The following is a 19,618-nucleotide window of genomic DNA, read 5'->3' as shown; positions in this document are numbered from 1 at the left end:
ATTATTTAAAGATAAATTCTTATCGATAATGATTTTCTATATTGACTAATTATTTCAAACGGTAAGAATGATCATCTTTAGGAAAATAATTTTTTTGCGAAATAAACAGAGAGCATTGTAACAAAAATGTTCTTTTTAAGTAGGTAAATGTTGAATTTTTAAAGACTTTCCATAGCTTCATATTAAGTAAGTATCATCATTTCATGAAAAATTAAAAGTTCGGAAAAAGGTTAGCGAAAATTGAAGTATCGAAGCTCGGCCACGTAACCGTTTCCCGCGCGTCTCATGCTGATTGTGCTCGTCTCCCTCCACCTCCACTAATTCTCTCGGCAACTTTCGGAATCCCCTCGTTCGGCTCTTTCCTTCCACCGACCATCCGTCGACGAAGCAAAATGAGGCCGACCATCCATGATGAAGCTCTCGATGAGCCGAGGAGATTCGACCGACGACGCTCACTTCGCGAGGAGAGCGACGGCGGGCACGTCAAGGACGAGCCGTGGACTCCAAGTCGGGCGATGCTGATCCTGTTCCTCGCGGTTTCGGTGGGGATGATCGGTCCGTCAAATGGGTTGTTGGGACCGTCGTCTTCGTCGGCGGCCCTGTTCGGCTCCGGAGACGGGTCGGGCGTATCGGCGTTTTACGTGCTGGGCGACTCTTCGGTGGACTGCGGCGACAATTCTCTGTTCTACCCTTTCCTCCACGGGGATCTGTCTCTTCATCCGTGCAACGACGATTCTGATAAAACCCTCGTTCCGCATTTTCTGGGTACCGCGTCGATTCTCTCTCTCTCTCTCTCTCTCTCTCTCTTGCATTTTCTTGATTTTCGTGCTCTCTTTTCTTGGAAATGCTTGTGTTGATTGGGTACTTCCTTTCTTGGTCCGACTGTGGAGACCATTTTGTCTGTGGTTTCATCGCTTATCGCTTATGAAATCCTTGTTTGTAACGTTGAGTTTCTCTCCACGTACTGATTTTTCATGGGAGACGAAGCATTTTTCCTGCATTTATTCTGAAGATTGACCCCAGCATTAGTTCTTCTACATAAGTTTATGTTCTAGAGCAGTTTTGGGGAATGCCTTTTGGGTAGGAGATATACTTGCCATAACTTGTTTTTCAATCTATGTTCATACTCGCAATGATCTTTGGTAGCAAAAGCAGGCTGATTTATGCTCTGTTCGGGTTTAAACCTTTCGATTTCCACACGCCTTGCTCTCAGTGAAAGGGCTATTTTTGTTACTTTGGCCAAGCTCTCTCCTTGAAAATATTGAGCGTGACAGCAAAGTTTGGTGTTGCAGCTGAGAAAATGGGCATACGGAATACTCCGCCGTTCTATGCTCAGAATGGATCAATTGCTAGTTTGTTGAGGGGCCTGAACTTTGGGTCAGCAGAGGCAACAATCCTGAATTCTGGCGGCCGGAAGTTCCAGTCTCTAAACCAGCAGTTGCGCCAACTACTGGAGACCTTTCAGTTGGTACAGCTTCACCTGGCCGAGGAAAGTGCTCTCGCGAGTTCATGAAATCGTCCGTTACTTACCTGTCTTTCGGGAAGGATGATTACATCGAATTTTTCCTTCACAACTCCTCTAGCATAACCCGCAAATTTACTGGCCAAGAATTTGCTCGTGTCCTGGTTGATCAGATGATTGATGCGGTAAAGAGTCTGTACAATGCGAATGCCAGAAAGATCATATGCATGGGGATTTTGCCCTTGGGTTGTACGCCGCGCGTAAGATGGGAATGGGTGAATTCAACATCACACGAAGGCAAGACAAATATATGCGCGGAAGAGGTCAATGAGCTTGTTTCGGAGTACAATTCTATGCTGGAGGAGCGCATTTTTTACCTCCAAGCAGAACTACCTGATGCTAAGATAGTCTTCTGTGACATGTACCACGGCGTTCTGGAGGTCATCACTAGCCCGAATAGACATGGTATGGTGCTTTTCAATCATTTCCTGCTTTCAATAATTTCTTGTGTTGCCAATGTGAACCTTGGATAGTTGAGAAGCTGCACGAGAACTATTTATACCCTTCAGTACTAAGTACAGTTGCTAGGAAGGACTCCTGTAAGAACCATGATTCATATATGAAAGATTTGATGGTAGTAAAAATGACGAATTGTTGTCAGAGTGTCTTCTTCTGTTAAATGAAGCGAAGCTTTATTGGGTGAAAAGTTCATATAATTCTCGTAGAAAGGCAAGACATCGACATGTTCGCACCGATGAATGAGGATATGGTTGCCTCATAGACATTGGATTGGATAGGATGCTGCATCAAGATATTTCTGATGCAAGTTTGTTCATTGACATGCACAGACATTAAAGTTATTGTCAGGATAAACATACTGAATGTTTTTGGGCTTAGTTATTGCTTGCTGTTGACATTTGAAATATGACATAAAACAAAGTACAGAAGCTACTCCTGGACTTCTAAACTCAGCAAACCAGCTGATTGTCCGGTTTTTGTGGTTTTGTTTCTAGTGGATTACCAATTTGCTGTTTGGGAAATTCCACAATCTGATTCAAGTTTTATGCAAGTCATTAAATTCTCAATGAAACAAAATCGAACATATTGTTGCCCAATTCCTTCTGATGCAGGGTTTGAAGACGTGGAAACGGCATGCTGCGGGATGGGCCAGGAGGGTATGCTTATAGGGTGCCTCTCGACTGAGATGGCTTGCAAAGCAGAATCAGCTCATGTATGGTGGGATCTCTACAATCCAACACAGGCTGTCAATCGCTTGCTTGCCGAATCAGCCTGGTCCGGGCTAGAGTTAAGGGGTATATGCCGCCCAGTCGATATCCAGACATTGGTCTCGACCACAGTGTCCCGCTCAAATGCTGCCAGGATGCAATAAGGCCATTCCCGTCTTAGTCTCTGGGCATGTTTTTTTCTGTCTGCTAAAGATACGCCACAAGAAGGTGGCGGATTAGGTAACTCTCCCATCTCTTTAAGCGGGTTACAGATAAAGAAATCACCCATCAAAATAGGAGGAAACAAGTGTTGCAGGGCTAGAAGACGTTCGATTCTTCTCTCAGCTGAATCAGCCAACTGTTGCTCAGGATTCCTCCCTTCACACGGGGAGCCGACGATGCATGTGGCATCTCTTAAAGGATTAAGAGATCCGACTGCCAGTGTTAAGCCCCACAGCAGAGTGCAAAAGAACTTCATAATGTCGACAGCTTCTTGATCGAACAAAAAGAGCATTTGCTGTCTCTAATCATCATCCTGATGAGTGTCTGAGATTTTTGTTACTGCAGTTCCTCGCACAACACTTTCAACTCATGTTGTAGCATCTCTCCCCGGAAATAGAAAGATTACTTTACATGAGAGGAGTAATTTTCCTTGTATTTTCCTTCTAGGTGACCACTCTTGTTCTGTCAAAAGTGATAAATCGCGCATCTAGAAGAAGAAAACTAACGCAGAGTTACGGGTAAGGCGGCATTCTCTTCCAGTTGGCTCAAGATCATCCTTCTTGAAGGTGGAGGAGAGACGCGGAGTCCAAAAGAGTCCCTCTTTAGCTCCTGCTCAACTCATTTCTTTATGCTTAAGTTAGGTAGGATTTTGGTCATGACCAGGTTCGACAATCAGAAGAGGCTCCATATATTTCACGGCCATCGGACATCGGAAAGCATGTGAGACCAGGAATGTGTCGGTCTGCCGTCGTCTTGTGTAAATCCATGAGGCAACATGGTAGAATAGTAGCGAGGCGGGCGGTGACGAGTGCCGTGACTGAGTTGAGGCGGCTACGAGGCGGTTGACAAGCTGATTAGGAAGTAGGACGTAATCGAAATGCGAAGAAAGAGCAGCCGATTCTCACTCGGGCGTCTCTCTTGTGATGGTTGACCACCATGAGTCTACAAATGGTACTAATTGGAAGTGAACAACACGTGCAATTACGGAAAAAGGGGACCAATTTGGAAATTTGGCGAGTTAATTAATCTCTCCATCAGTAAGTTAGAAACCAAAACTAAAAAATATTCTCCCTTTTCTGTTTTTTTTAAATGGATAGTGACATAAATATTTATGAACTTTGGCTAAATGTGTAATGTGGTTACGAACTTTAAATTAATTCAATGTGGTCTCTGAACTTTAATTTAATGTGCAATATCGTCTATTGAACTTTTAATTCGTGTAATGTGATTTCTAAAATTTTTATACATGTCAATTTACATCTTGAACTGTGTAGAAGTATTCATTGTTGTCATTCAATTAATTCAAATTTAGCGACGACATTAAATATTTTCACACCATATAAAGACTAAATTGAACATGTACAAAATATTTCGGGATCACATTGAATAAATTAAAATTTAGGAACGACATTGTACATTAGACTAAAGTTTAGGTACTATAATAAATTAATTTAAAGTTTAAAGATCACGTTACATATTGAATTAAAGTTATCAATTGTGTCCTCTAGGTTCTTTATTTTTTATTATATTTAAGACAGAGAAGAAGAGAGAGGAAGAGCTCTAATCGTACGGTCAGTTATTTGCAACCTCCCCCTCCGATTTAACGAAAATTCCCAAATTGGCCCCACTCGCCTCCACTCCACTCCGCCAGTCTAGAAACGACCAGAGAGCCAAAAACTCCACTCAAAAACCCTAGTCCTCCCTCCCTCCCTCCCTCCCTCCCTCCCTCTTTCTTTCTTCCCGTGCAAGCTCCGATCCGTGACAATGGCAGCCATGCTGGTGAGTTCGCTCTTCCTGCTCGGTCAAAACGAGTCACTCCCGTTTCGCTTGACGACGCTCACCCTCACCCATTTCTTCTTTTGGCTGTGTGAAATGTGTGGAAACAGCAACCTCAGATCATACTGCTGAAGGAAGGAACGGACACGTCGCAAGGCAAGGCCCAGCTGGTGAGCAACATCAACGCCTGCACGGTGGTGGCCGACGTCGTCCGGACCACCCTCGGCCCTCGCGGCATGGACAAGCTGATCCATGACGACAAGGGGAGTGTCACCATCTCCAACGACGGGGCCACCATCATGAAGCTTCTCGACATCATCCATCCCGCGGCCAAGATCCTCGTTGACATCGCCAAGTCTCAGGACTCCGAGGTGCTGATTCGTGTTTTGGATCTTTTTGGTTTGAAGATGGAAGTGTTGGTCTTGTCTGCCGCTGTGCTTAATTATCCTTGTTTGTAGTCTAAGCGACCAGTCACTTTAGCCCCCTTGTATATGGCATCGTGTATTAGTGCTTCAATCATGGTTGATTTCTTCGTTGTTTTGGAAGATTAGCTGTGTGTGTATTTGGCAACTTTCAAGTTTTCTACAAACGATGGTGGATTCTTAAGTTTCTAGACTGGAATGAGGGTGCTCTTAGTTCTATGTAGCTTATAATCCATGCTGCAGGCATTTCTGAATCTATTGGTAGTCACCCTGTGAGTGATAACTGTTGTTTTTGAAATTCAAATTCTTCCAAAGTGTCTTGATACCTTGCAGAATTGGCTGCTCACGGTGTCGAATTCATGGGGAATGTCATAGTGCTTCTATTATCGTGTGACTTTAGAATCAAACAGTTTCAAAGGAATGTTGGGGATTATGCTTAGTCCAAGATCCTTAATATCATGTGGCTATCATGCTTCAATTTTTTTTTTCTTGATTATGGATTTGCAGAGAATGGAGAGGCGCTTAGTTGTTGCCTTATTTCTTCTTGTCATGGCTTTTTTTTTTTTTTTCTTTTCATTAAGGTACATCCTCATTTGCTGCTTGCGCAGGTTGGTGATGGAACGACTACAGTGGTTCTACTTGCAGGAGAATTTTTGAAAGAGGCCAAACCTTTCATTGAAGATGGGGTCCATCCTCAGAATTTGATTCGTAGTTATCGAACAGCATGCTCTCTTGTATGTGCGCCAAACTAATTTCCTGTTCTTCACATGATTATTATGTCCTTCCATTTCTTACATCAAAATTAATGAATCATAGGCAATTGAGAAGATCAAAGAACTAGCCATTAGCATAGAAGGGAAAAGTCTAGAGGAGAAGAAGGGCTTGTTGGCTAAATGTGCTGCTACAACACTTTCTTCAAAACTCATTGGCGGAGAGAAGGAATTTTTTGCTTCAATGGTCGTTGATGCTGTTATTGCAATTGGAGTTGATGACAGACTGAGTATGATTGGAATCAAGAAGGTGGTTTGCATTTTCCTCGAAGCTTACCATGCATAATGAAAGAGAACTTGGTGTATATTGATATTACTCTTTTGGACTAAGAAGTTTTTGCTTCCCTTCATCTCATATCCTCTCCTCATTGCTTCCCATCTTCTGCCTACTCTGATATATTGTCCTAGTCAGTTTCTGGAATATGGTTCGTGTATTATGCTGATGATGAATATGTGAAGCCCTGGTCATAGCTTCCTCTTGAAAAGTGTTAGCATGAATTTCAATTTTATTTATTTATTTATGTTAATAGGTTATCCTTATTTTTCCTTATGCAAAAAAAGGGTTATCCTGGTTTTACCATTTTTCCTCCACAATATTCACACCCTTTTGCTGATGAAGAAGAGATGTTTATTTCGAGTTGTTTGATTTTATATTGCTCTTTGCTATGTTCCATGGAGACCTATGGGAAGCACCTTCATTTTGACCTATATTGATATGTGTCTGACTTCTGGAAGTTATTTTTAATTCACTTTTGAGTCATGTTCAACAAAGTTTTATGCAAGCTTGATTTATTTGTTGGTTGGGATGGGATGGGATGGGATTGCTTATACAGAATGATGTGAACCTAAAATCGTAATTGCCTGCCTTTTCAGGTGCCAGGTGGTAGCATGAGAGATTCATTCCTTGTTGATGGTGTTGCTTTTAAGAAGACATTTTCCTACGCAGGTTTTGAACAACAGCCAAAGAAGTTTCTGAAACCTAAAATACTTTTGTTGAACATTGAGCTGGAACTGAAATCTGAAAAGGAAAATGCTGAGATCAGGTAAGATCTTATAGAGATTAAATTAGTATCATGCCAGATAAACTTTATCTTACATTTGGCACCATTGACTTTTTGCAGACTTTCAGATCCCTCGCAATATCAATCAATAGTTGATGCTGAATGGAATATTATATATGACAAACTGGATAAATGTGTTCAAACTGGAGCAAAAGTTGTTCTTTCACGGTTAGCCATTGGTGATTTAGCTACACAGGTGCCTGCTAACTTGGCCCTTTCAAAGCTATGTGATCTTTTATTTTATGTATACATTAGCTTTAATGTTGCGCATTGTAGTCCAACAGTTGCGTTATCATATTGAGCAGCAGTTTCCATTCCAAAATTTTTATTGGGAATTTTCTGCTTTATGCTTCGAGAATATTATCTGCACCATTCATGTGTTATTTTTTGCTTATGTTCTCGCGTTTACCCCTGTTGAGCAGTATTTCGCAGACCGGGATATTTTTTGTGCTGGTCGCGTGACTGAGGAAGATCTACAAAGGGTTGCTGCTGCAACTGGTGGAACTGTACAGACATCTGTTAACAATGTGATCGATGAGGTATATGCCTTTCATTGCTACTTCTATTTTGCATATCTATGTTGTCAGTTGCGTTCTGATGTCATTTTGTAAGGTATATGAATCCTTTCGTGTGGTTTGAGTTGATGACTAGATTTTCTATTTCTAACCGAACTGATCTTGAGTATTTTATTCTTCTAGGTTCTAGGTACTTGTGAAATTTTTGAGGAAAAGCAAGTTGGAAATGAAAGGTTTAACATATTCAGTGGATGCCCATCAGGTCTGACAGCAACTATTGTTCTTCGTGGTGGAGCAGATCAGGTCTGCTCTTGGCCACAATATGCAGTGCCAAATAGCTGTACAAATGTGGTAGATGACGTTTACATAGATCTTTGGGTTTTTTCTTTGATGTCAGTTCATTGAAGAGGCTGAAAGGAGTCTACATGATGCAATCATGATTGTTAGAAGAGCTTTGAAGAACTCCACTGTTGTTGCTGGTGGTGGCGCCATAGATGTATGGCGATATTCATTGTTTCTCCTATTTACTGGCGGTCTTTCTCTTGATGATTTGACATGTTATTCCTCCTCGTGTAGATGGAGATCAGTCGATACTTGAGGCAGCATGCACGCACAATCGCGGGGAAATCGCAGCTTTTTATAAATTCATATGCCAAGGCACTTGAGGTAAAATTGCATATATCTTGTGTTGCTCATGCCGAGATGCTTTTATGATGCATTATTTGCGCTTGGATTTTTACATGACAATGTATTCATCACCTTGTCATAGTACAAAAATTGTGATGTTTTGAAAATCCAATAGTTTCTATTGAGACAACTTGTGCATGATTTATTAACTTATGCTGTTAGGACCTCGTTCAACAAAATACTAAGCCTGTAAATATGAAGTTTGAGCTGATTGTGAGAATGGATGGCTAATTTCCGCATGTGCTTCTTGTTATTGTCTGTGCTAATGTATGAGAGGATTAGCTGGCGAGCTAAAATGCATGAGAGACGTTTGGATTTGTATAATTCTTGAATTGATAGTCTAGAGTTTGTCATATGCCGATTTTACTTTGTCGGGCAATTTCTGGATGGGCTAAGAGCAAGAATATCCTGATACAAAGCATGCGAGAAATGTATTGGATTTGGATTATGTTAGGGTGCAAATTTGTGCATTTTACTGACTCAAAAAGTAACTGAAATGGATTTGGTAATTGCATTGATAGATAATTACTGATATAGGGCATGAAGAAATTGGCATCTGCCTATGAAACTCAAAGGGCAAGAGCAATATAGAGTAAGATGTGCATTTTTAAAGAAATTGGGTGCATTTTGGTCTTCTACACTTGTATGAAGGCTGCAACTGTTTCATGGAACATTTGGGACCTGTTTGGTATGGCTTTAAGCCCCAGATTAGCTAGCACCTTTTGAAAAATCATGAAGATGACTCAACAATCCCTGTGTGTGTGTGTATGCTTTCAGATTTAAGGGGTTCGGTGTAGAATATATACCAAATTTGAAAAGAAGTCCTAGATGCCACCCTAGTTGTGACAATCATCCACATTTTACAGGTTATTCCTCGGCAACTCTGTGACAATGCTGGCTTTGATGCAACTGACGTGTTGAACAAATTGAGGCAGAAGCATGCACTGCCATCTGGTTGGCCTCTTCTAATATGGGTTTATAGCTTTTTTTTTTTTTTTTGGGCACTTAGGTGATACTTATGTTTATCCATCAGTCTTGCAATTTACTAGAGATACTATACTTTCACTCTTTGGGGATATGATAATCTGGCAAAACTTATCACAGAGGTTGAGAGAGATTTTTAATGCGTTACTTGCACTCATAATGTGGTTCCAACAGGAGAAGGTGCACCTTACGGAGTGGATATCAACACTGGTGGAATTGCTGATTCTTTTGCCAACTTTGTCTGGGAGCCATCTGTTGTGAAGGTGCCAGGGGAAAATTAATTGTTGCGAAGAGAATATTTTATTGCTGGATTTGGCACATTTGATATCCATGATTGATGTGTACTGTGTGTATTGCAGATTAATGCCATAAATGCGGCTACTGAGGCTGCTTGCCTCGTACTAAGTGTGGATGAGACAGTAAAGAACCCTAAGGTAATGGTAGTGTTCCCTTGTCTTTGTTCTGGTGGCAAGTTGGATATTTCATCGCATAATTTTGTAGATCTCTCGATGTGGTTATAAGATATCAACTTTCTAAAAATTTGAGATGTTGAGGATTTAACATAGGACCAGTGTCTTAATTTGTTAGTTTCTTGCGATGTTTAACGAGTTTAAGGGTGCGTTCGTTCCGTGGAAAATGAGCGACTTGGAAAATATTATCCAAAAGATAATCGCTTATATTGCGCTTACAAAAATAAATCAATGGAAAATTTTGTCATTGCTTACGAAAATAGTTAGGCATAGAGTGTTGTCGATGATGAAAACATATTCTGCTGACTGATTTTTCTAAAAAATATAAGCAATCATTTTTCGGAAAATGTTTTCCAAGTCGCTCATTTTCCACGAAACGAACGCACCCTAAAAGTTTTCGGGCAGTAGTGATGTTCAAATTGCTTTCTGCAAATATATTAAGGCTTCGGTAACTAGCTAGTTAGTTGCCACTGGATTCTGCTCTCTGGGGGACAATAAAAGCTTTGGAACTCCCACTGTTTTGGAAACTTATTAACCTGTGGTTTTGGGAGGTGATTTTTTTCATGTGCGTAGTTTTGCTATTAAGGTAATAGATGATACTCCCAGTACGTTGTTAGATGTATTCAATGTTTAGAAATCTCTGAGTACTGAATGCAATCTGAGTATATCTAGAATCTAGTAGGTCTTATAGTTATCCACGTTTTGTAGTTCTCTCAATATGTGAAGATGACCTTTAAACTGTACGTGTGTGACTGTGAATTAAGTTGTCAGATGTGAGTCTCGTTTGGCATGACCATGTCTCCTGACACATCGATTTACAATGGATTAGTTTAGTGTTAGATACTCCTGTCTAGTGAACGTGTGTCTCGAACTCTTTCATCAATTGGAATTTTGGCAAATGCTTATCAAGCTCTCGGAGATCACCTTTCCATGCTTTTGTGGCTTATGCAGACTAATTGTAGATAATATCTCTCTTTTGCTGGTGGATTGAGCAATTCATGATTATGTTGACTTTTACATTTTGTTTGACATACATTATTTGGATCCTTGGATAAGTTAAGTGATAAAAAAAGGAATGGATTTTTTATTATCTCTCTTCATATCCTGCTGCAGTCTGAGAGTGCCCAAGGAGATGCTGCTGCTGGTGCCATGGGTGGCAGAGGGCGTGGAGGAGCTGCTTTCCGTGGGCGTGGACGTGGAATGAGAAGGCGATGAGCTGCTTAGAATCATGGAAACATTTCTGTAGCAGTTTGCTTCTCTTTAACGTCGTGCCGGTGTTTATCATCGAGTCCTTTTCGGGATCGTGATTTGCAACCCGCGAGCCTCTTGAATCTTACAGAGAGATGGTTTTATATGCGATGGTCTGTTTTACTAATCCAATTTTTGTATAAGATGTTGATCCGCTTCCTCTGATGATTGCTGGTTGGCAATTGAAGATATTGATGTGGGATAAGATTCACTTGTGATGTGAAGTTTTGGCTAGGCAACCTTTTAGTTTCCTGATGCTACGGACCATGCCTCCGTAAAGTTGCTGAATTTATCACTAATGTACTAAGGTATTCCATGAACGCAATCTGGAGTCTGGATCACGAGGGATGCTTATGGGACTCGCTATCTGTAGTACTCCAAATTCAGTTTTAAGTAATGTATGACACGCTTATTTAAGAATGCCTCTTTATGTGTGGGAGCATGTCCAATGACTCGGGGACGTATTAAGAGATGATACATTGTTGAAAGACCAGACCAAAAGCCATTTTGGTAAGCAGACCAAAATGGTCATGTCAGAATCATAGGCCTTCTAATGATTTGTTGTGGGGTATGTAAAATTTTCTCTATACAAGGAAGAACGTGTGATCGCGCAGAAACACCTCAATCTCCACAACGAAAACCCTCGTTTATTCTCCAGTTTATTCTCCTGTGACAATGATAGGAAAGAACATTGGCACTTTCAGGCGGCTGGTTCAGCACTAGCGTCTGAGTTCTCGGGCTCTGGTTTCTCTTCCAGTTCTTTGGCTTCGGTAGAAGCATCCGTGGTTTGCAGTTTCGACACTTGGAACATCGCCAGATGTGTATCCCCTATATGAGAAAAAAGAAGTCGTGGTATGGTCAGTGTTTAAGCCGGTACAATGGCTATTCAGAACAAGCTCTATCTATTGTCGCATTCGTGCAGTTCGTCGTTAGACATTCTCAATGCGAGACATCTTTCTCGATATGAACCATGAGAAACCAGTCGAGAGCGAGGAAAGATACCAAACGTGATGCAACTCCCAGGTGATACATTGGCTGCAACTCCAGGTCTCAACTTCCTGTCGTCAATGAACGTCCCATTGGTGCTATCCAAGTCAGTGACCAAAAGACTCCCTTCTTTCTTCTGGATGCGCGCATGAAGACCGGAAACTGCTCGAGTCAAGGACAAGGCAACGTTCAGATCTCAACGCATGAACAGGAGGAAGTTGCCGACGGTCTGGGATTCAATCCCACCGACAAAAAAGCAGAATAAGTATGATGCAGAGAGAACTTTATATGAATAAATCAGACTCGATAATTGTCCACAAATGTTGGTCACGAGCGCACCAGATGGAGAATCCCTCTCGAGAGCAACTACGCTACGTCTAAAACAGAACATCTTGCCAAAGCCTGGAAAAAGCTTAATGTGATTAGAAACCGGCATCATCCTAAACTCCTAGTGACTTTTGTTGCCTACATGCTTTAACAGAAAGGGTCTTGCCATCCCCATAATCCTTTCGGCACTTCTTCAGTAGTCTGATGAATCAAAATTTACGGCGAAATTCTCATCAGATATTATTGGAAGACTCACTTCTCCCCTATGGTGTCGTTATATCAAGTAAATTCCTGTTCTCTGTATAAGACATAAGAGTTAGCACTCCAAACGCCGTGAACTCGAGCAGGGGGCAGCAAAGTGGATTCTCCCCAACATGTATCCATCGTGACAAACTTCAGTGAGAACCGGCCAAAAAAATTGCTCGCCCGCACAGGTAGTTGCAGCTTCCGCAGGAATGGAGTAATTGCCAACAGGACTAGTAATTCAAGCAAATTCTCAGGTCGGGAGATATGTACCTGTAGCAATTGGAATCACCATATCTGCTTTTTCTGGGAGACGACCGACGGTGACCACATCCTAGAAGTATCAAATGCAATTCAGTCACATTTAATCATTCATTGTACATTTTTTGTTATCGTAGGATGATTTAAGTAGGATAGTTAGAAAGTACATACAGAAGCAATTTCGAAAGCACCCGGCATTTCAGCCTTATAACCTAGGTGTCTTGAATCTCCATCACCTAACAGAACAAGCGGAAAAAGGAGTGAGACTGTAGTCCTTTCAGAAAAATCGCAGAAATTAGAAGACTCATCTGCATATGACACAGGAAGTTAGCAAGAGGAGGAGTTTTCGCAACACACTCAGAATCCCTGAAACTTGGCGTCAAAGGCGACAAGAGCGGAACGGGTCGAATTATCGAAAAATGACGTATGAGATTGTTCTAAACCTCTTCAAATTTTTCGTCCTTAGAGAAACTGTAGAATGTATATATCTAAGAGTGAGCTGGCCAGTAGAACAAGACCACCTCATTTATACTATGTTTCGCACGTGGAAGCACCTTAACCTTTATTCATCAGAAGCGAATTTGCTTGTCCCCCCAATCCTCCTCTCCTTGCTTCAATCCCCGTTGAACATGATTCGATAACATTATTAGCCTTCTCAAATTTGCTTCCAACTGAACGTGAATCGCTGTAGTTTGGATAAGTAACAAATATTTTAGTGGACTAAATGGATGTTTTCAGCCACCTTCAGGTAATTGGCCTGTGGTGTAGAATCCTTTGACTATGGGGAAATGAAAGCAGTGTCTATTAGGGGAAAGAAGGCAGGAAAGTGGGAAAGGCCAGTATCCTTGTCTTCGTTTTTCTGAATTCAAGCCTAATTGATGATTGGGATGGTCGAGTTCTAACCAGATGAAATGCTCAAGTGAATAGTGGAAGCACCGAAATTTCCTAAATATCCCGGCGATCAATCTCAGAAAAGCCTTGGTGGCACTGAAACTTCCCAAAATTCTACCCTACATCATCTTCCTCAGAAAGACCAACAAACCACTTTCTAGGGAGAAAACAGATCAGTCCTACCAAAAGGGGGTAATCATAAAAAGATTTATGCTTAGGCAGGAAAGTGAATAATGAAAGACGCAAAGATCTAAAATGGGCACTTCACCAACAGGTTGAAGAAGCCATCTTTCAGCAGCAACATCAGCTGAAGAGGGCCCTGCAGATTCAGAAGAAGCATGTACGGGCCCAAGAATTCTCTGCTGGTGCTTGGATCTTATCCTAGCTCCTACAAGCTGCTTTGAGCAGCTGCTTGAGCAATTCAGGAGCAGTGAACGGCGAGCAGGGATGGAAGCTTTTGAGGGGAAGACTGGGGCCGAGGCTGAGAGGGAGGAAGTGCAGCAGGTCACTAGAGGCTTTGGAAGGAGCCTGGCATGGGAAAGAGACTGTGAATTCATTTCCATTTCAGAAAGAGCAGAAAAAGAAACTTAAAACAATCGAAATGGGAAGCTGTTTTTAGAAAAAGGGTTGGTGAAGGGTGTTGATAAATGCCCAAAAGGAAGGATATTGATGCTGGTTTTTGTGGGGACATGTGATGGATTTATGTGGCAACCATTTAATGTTGTATGGACTCAGGTTTGATGTGGATAACAAAGATTGTCCAAGGTGGAGAGTTGGCCCTCTGTCAGGTTGTTGCTGGTGGAATTTTCAAAAGTCCCTTTTGAAGTTTATGAATTGGACTTATCTTATGGGTGGTTTGTCCGATTTCTCCGTTGCAAATGTAATCGCAAAAGGAAATATTTCACCCTGCTTATTGTAAGGCGTTTTGCTCAACTTCTCATAATGTAATATTTTCAAACTAAAACACTTTTTACGGTTGCTTTGCAATTTCAAGCATATATTATGAGACGTTGACGTAGTAATTCCAGACATTTGTTTTTTTACGACTTTCAAGAAATTTAGCGACGGATTCTTTGGATTGACAAACCGAAATGATAATAATGGTGCGGGATCTAGTTAGGCTTAGGCACCCTCGATACATTGCCCCATCCTTGTTCCCCCAGATCTTTCGAAATGATACTTGTTCAGATCCGGATCCATATAAATTGCGAGACACCAGCGGCATATCTCTGACATTAGCAAACCTGAGTCAAGAAAATATCTCTCTTTCACTGTTCTTGTTCTGACCAAAACAAAAAAAGAGGACAACATTGTCTCAGTCAACTTTGGGCGGAAGAAGAGCCGAGCAGTAACAGGACACGAACGGTGAGAAATAGGAATGAGCATCATTACTGATCAGGACAGGACGATGTCGAATCCCCATGTCCATTCTGGTCAGAACCCATAAGAAGAGTATTATAACAAGAATCCATCCGTGCATTGATGACCAAGACAAAATGCCCTTTCACACTTCTTCTTTAGGCTACCTCGAACAGCGAGCCTCGACCAGACAAGACACATTCATTCATTACATAAACAAAAGAGAAGGGTCTGGAGCACTTGAAAGGCTCCACTTTCCAGCTTCCCCAACCTGAAAAAGCATGCCCCCAATTTCCCGTTCTTCTGCCACCACCACCATATTAAATAACTCGTGTACGTGTGGGCTTGTCTATAGAGAGAGAGAGAGAGAGAGAGAGAATGGAGTGCTCTTGTGGGAAGATGATAGAGCAAGCAAAGGAAGAGTTGCAGGCGCTCGAGACGCAGCACCCATGCCGTTTTGCGGATCTCAAGGTGGAGCTCAAGTCCTTCATCCTCCTCCTCGAGTCCCAGCACTTTCTGCTTCACCACCACCACATATCCTCCCCACTTTCTTCCTCTTTCTCAGTCAGCACTCAAGGTTGGGTCTGCTTTGCTCTCTATTGAATGTGGTGCGTGCTTTGCATGCGTGCATGTACTGTGTGTTTGTCAAGATGAAGCTCTAGAACCACTATATAAGCCTCTGATTGGCTATTCATTGGCATGAGCAGAATCAACCTGCAGGAAGAGGAAGAAGAGAGGGGTGCAAGAGATGGTGGGTATCAGAGCCGGCCCGTCGCCGAAGCAGGGTAGGATCGATGCCGTTCTCGACAGAGCCAAATCTTGCCTCCAGAAAATCCAAGATCTCAAGACCAGCTTTTGCTGATACTACTACCTCCCCAAGAAGAAATTTAAGAATGAATGCACTAAAGCTTTGTTCTTTGTTCTTTTTTTTTTTGGGGTCAAAACAGTTCATTTATACGTAAAGATCATTCATCTACTGCCCCACTTTGATACTGGCAAACTCCAATAGGTGGGATACAGCAAGGGCAAGAGGGTATACTAGTATTTTATCATCAAAGTACCATACACTAACCCTATGCTGAATCATATGCTGATAAAAGAGGAGGATCATCTCAGAATATGCAATAGTTCCTCATTTCAAGCTTGTATTTTCAGGACTCAAAACTTCTCCAGAGACCCACCAGCAAGAATTAGTCTACAATTTTGAAATGAACAATTTTCTTTCGGCACTAAAACTGAATGATCATAATATACATGACAAACATTTGATCATTTGTTAATGTTTTTCTCCTACAGTTGCATGTTCTTTTTTTGCCATTTGCACATCAACCTCTATTTACAGAAAGAAGATGGCACAGAATCAGTTCCTTTGCCTGACCCTCCTCCCGGTGCTGTCGCCGCCATCAGAAAGCTGCGCCCACACACTGCGAGTTTTTCCACCATCAGGGCTAAAGTCCTTATCGCAACCTGCCACTGTTTTAAGAAGCTCCGATTGCAGAGAAACATTGTTCTCTTTAAGACACTCGAAGCTGTCTGATCGCATAACAGCTGCAGAAAGAGAGGCAAGGTAAATGTGGAAAACCCAAAACAATAGAAATCGCTCAGATATCACACAGAACATGACAAAAATATCACATAACAGCATCATAGCCGGGGCATGAATTTAATCTTTTCCTAGTGCCAAACTCAGGCAAAAATGAAACCTTCCACTCATCTTTGCTTCTATCCCTACGCTAGGATCACTTTTGTTTCTCAAAACTTTAACTATGATTACCAAACAAAACACCCAAATACTACAAGTACTTAAATAAACTATAATCAAACTAAAGCAGCAAGAAATTCCTACACAGACTAGAGGAGTGTGTAAGCACAGTCTACTAGCTAAAAGCCAGAACTTGAGGTGGTTAATGTCCTGCAACTACTGCTACACAAGAAAATTCAAAGGTACAGTTTCTTCTCTTCGCAATTTTTTTCTTCCTTTTGTCAAGCATCATGTAAGATTGATCGTTCATACGAAAACTATGTTGCCTTCAAGAGCAATAAGTCCCCAAAAAGTCCAGCTAAAAACATGGTTTACCCAAAAACAATCACATAACCAAACCTAGAAGCCCCAAGCACCTGTTCTAATTAAAAGTTTCTGAAATCTTCTCAGAATCTCTCATCAGAAAGCATCATGTAAGATTGATTGTTCATATGAAAACTATGTTGCCTTCAAGAGCAATAAGTCCCCAGAAAGTCCAACTAAAAACATGGTTTACCCAAAAACAATTACATAACCAAAACTAGAAGCCCCAAACACCTGTTCCAATTAAAAGTTTCTGAAATCTTCTCAGAATCTCTCATCAGAAAGAACAGATGCCACTCTGTAGGATCAACTAAGAAATAAGTAAGCAACTATAATTCAAATTAAAAGTGACAGTGCTACAAGACAACTTCCCATCAAAAGAACGTTCAAATTAGCCTTCCAGAATTTTCTTGCGAAGAGAATGCATTATAGAAACATTGTTCCTGACAGGAAGGGGGGAAAATTATGTACCTGCAAGATTTTCAGCTGCAAACTTCAGGCAAACAGCTTTCAGTTCCTTCGCATGGTAACGATCAGCCAAGGCCAAAATCTCACAAACAGAGGTGACAGATATATCCTTGCATAGGTGAGACCCACACATTATTCTTAGTCTGTCCAAACCAAACCTGTCTGCCACCGCTAACAGTTTCACTAACAATGTCTCAGACGTAGACAATGCATGACCTGAGCAAGATGTCAGTGACTTTTCATCTTCCGGCAGATTGTCTGTGTAAATGAAATAAAGCAAAGCCTGTCTAGCACAAAATGAAACTTATTTCATGAATTGTAAAAAATGCAGCTTTGAAGCTTAAAGAAAACAATGAAGGGCATATCTCTGATAGCGCCTTCTTCAAACAAAGTAAACAACAAACACTTATACCTTGAAGACTGCAGGTTCTAAATCATCAACAACGATCTCTTGCTTATTTTCTCCTGCTCCATCGAAAAGACCAGATCGGAATACAGAGGAGCGGGCAGCCAACACCAACTTATGAGCATGGAACTTCTCACCCGACACATCAAAAGTTATATCTGAGCCTTCCATATTTTCAAGCAGCATGCCAAAATGAGATCCAATATCAGACTTTGGAACTTGGATTGAATTTAGAATCGGACGGTCTATGGATGAAACCACAACTCCTACAGTGCAGTTTATCTTTAAGCAGTCATCCTTCAGATAATCCGACGTTTCAAGAAGAGTTCGTCTGTAAAATCGCTTGTATCCCCTATGACAAATCAAAAGCAAACAAAAAAATTCATTCTCTTGCAGCTCGGAATTAATCAGACAAAGACAATACTATACAAAATAAAATAGAGGGCGAGAGGTCTCAATGTTCACTTCTCCACTATCTCAAGCGTTCTTCAGAATAACAAAAAAGAGAAAGAGGACATTGACAGACTTTTCTCACGGTCGAAACTAGTCAGTTGTTATACTCGATCTCGAGATAGCACTCAAGTCTAATTGATCAAGCATTAGTCGTCTTGAATCAACGGGATACAGATTCCACCACATTCCATCACACATTCGAAACGACGTTCATCCAAAAGTACAAATACCACATTCTAATCAACAATAATCAACAAGTAAACGACGACCTAAGCCACACAAACTTACGAATCTAACTATAACCACACCAAAGCACCAAAAAGATTCAAAATTCTACGAATCAAAAGAGGAAGAAGGAACAAGAACCCACCACATGCTGCCTCTGTACTTGAGAGTGTAGGGACCGCTCTCCAGAGACCGATCAAAATGGCTATGCACCTTGTGCTTGCCCTTCCCGCTCTGATCCACGAGCGTGAGCTCGAACAACGCCCTCACGTCGGCGCCGTCGCTCGCCAGCGAGATGAAGGCCGAGACGTAGGCCGAATTGTCCTCCAGGTTCTTGCCGTCGGGGTAGAAGTAGATGGCCCACTGGTAGCCCCCGACGGTGAAGTTGTCACTGGCGATGTGCTTGCCGATGCCCATGCCCTTGGCCAGCGAGTAACCCTTGATCTCGAAGCAGTGCGAGCCGTTCACGGTCTCGGTCACCGATCGCGACGAGGTCGTGAGCGCGATCATCGGGGCCGCCTCTGTCTCTAGCGCCATTGCCTGCAGGTGAAGTCGAAGTCCATACGACTGGAGGACTCAATTCGCAGAGAGAAGACGAAGGCCGTGAAGATTTCAAAGGAAGAAATTGAAATTAGGGCTCCGGATTTGGGTGTCGGCGATTTCGTTTTTTTCGATCTCCTGTTATTCTGCGACGAGACGTTGAGCAAGGTTTTGAGAACGAGCGGACGATGACGGCGGACGTCGACGGGGTAATGATGAGGTCACCTGATTGGCACGTGCGGCGGTCTGGAAGGTTCGAGCTTCGGAGGTCGTTTTGGAGAATCGAGACTTTTTTTCTTTTGAAAAGAACAAATTCGTCCCAATATTTAGTACATACGAATTGGAGTTTTTTTTATTAGACCAAAAAAAATTGGAGTTCTTTCTTTTTTCTCGTGGTTCGGAATAATTACTCTAACGAAAGGAGTGAATTTCTGAAAAAAAAATTATTCCAATCGCTTTCCTTTCGTTACGCCGCCGAGTTTGTAGAAAAAACCTTAACTTCTGAGCTGGAACATAATCATTGAGTAGGAGAGATAGCCGACTAGTTCAA

The 19,618-nt window shown here is 41.8% G+C and overlaps 4 protein-coding genes and 1 pseudogene across 4 annotated transcripts; 3 read left to right on the top strand and 2 right to left on the bottom strand.

The window, feature by feature from the left end:
• Window positions 1-292: 292 nt before the first annotated feature.
• Window positions 293-3,473, top strand: LOC115735539 (annotated as a pseudogene).
• A 1,047-nt stretch (window positions 3,474-4,520) lies between these two features.
• On the top strand, window positions 4,521-11,093 carry LOC115735228 (T-complex protein 1 subunit eta). Its single transcript, XM_030666355.2, has 14 exons — window positions 4,521-4,689; window positions 4,797-5,057; window positions 5,717-5,842; window positions 5,925-6,128; window positions 6,752-6,921; window positions 7,000-7,135; window positions 7,362-7,478; window positions 7,638-7,757; window positions 7,852-7,950; window positions 8,031-8,120; window positions 9,008-9,095; window positions 9,300-9,388; window positions 9,485-9,559; window positions 10,709-11,093. The coding sequence occupies exons 1-14, from the start codon at window positions 4,675-4,677 to the stop codon at window positions 10,808-10,810; spliced, it is 1,692 nt and encodes a 563-aa protein (XP_030522215.1). The 5' UTR covers window positions 4,521-4,674; the 3' UTR covers window positions 10,811-11,093.
• A 340-nt stretch (window positions 11,094-11,433) lies between these two features.
• LOC115735230 lies at window positions 11,434-14,250 on the bottom strand. The gene is made up of 5 exons (XM_030666358.2): window positions 13,821-14,250; window positions 12,833-12,897; window positions 12,674-12,734; window positions 11,846-11,992; window positions 11,434-11,671 (listed from the first exon to the last, which is right to left on the bottom strand). The coding sequence occupies exons 1-5, from the start codon at window positions 14,113-14,115 to the stop codon at window positions 11,544-11,546; spliced, it is 696 nt and encodes a 231-aa protein (XP_030522218.1). The 5' UTR covers window positions 14,116-14,250; the 3' UTR covers window positions 11,434-11,543.
• Window positions 14,251-15,021: 771 nt separating this feature from the next.
• On the top strand, window positions 15,022-15,903 carry LOC125316249. Its single transcript, XM_048284158.1, has 2 exons — window positions 15,022-15,488; window positions 15,619-15,903. Exons 1-2 carry the CDS (start codon window positions 15,290-15,292, stop codon window positions 15,771-15,773), a joined length of 354 nt encoding a protein of 117 aa, XP_048140115.1. The 5' UTR covers window positions 15,022-15,289; the 3' UTR covers window positions 15,774-15,903.
• A 209-nt stretch (window positions 15,904-16,112) lies between these two features.
• On the bottom strand, window positions 16,113-19,253 carry LOC115735229 (BTB/POZ and MATH domain-containing protein 4). Its single transcript, XM_030666357.2, has 4 exons — window positions 18,674-19,253; window positions 17,857-18,202; window positions 17,448-17,727; window positions 16,113-16,459 (listed from the first exon to the last, which is right to left on the bottom strand). Exons 1-4 carry the CDS (start codon window positions 19,063-19,065, stop codon window positions 16,272-16,274), a joined length of 1,206 nt encoding a protein of 401 aa, XP_030522217.1. The 5' UTR covers window positions 19,066-19,253; the 3' UTR covers window positions 16,113-16,271.
• Window positions 19,254-19,618: the final 365 nt, after the last annotated feature.

Source organism: Rhodamnia argentea, chromosome 8 (assembly GCF_020921035.1).
Source record: "Rhodamnia argentea isolate NSW1041297 chromosome 8, ASM2092103v1, whole genome shotgun sequence".
NCBI classification, from domain to species: Eukaryota; Viridiplantae; Streptophyta; class Magnoliopsida; order Myrtales; family Myrtaceae; genus Rhodamnia; species Rhodamnia argentea.
The sequence above is the reverse complement of the archived record's forward strand: the minus strand, read 5'-3'. Positions and strand labels throughout refer to the sequence as shown.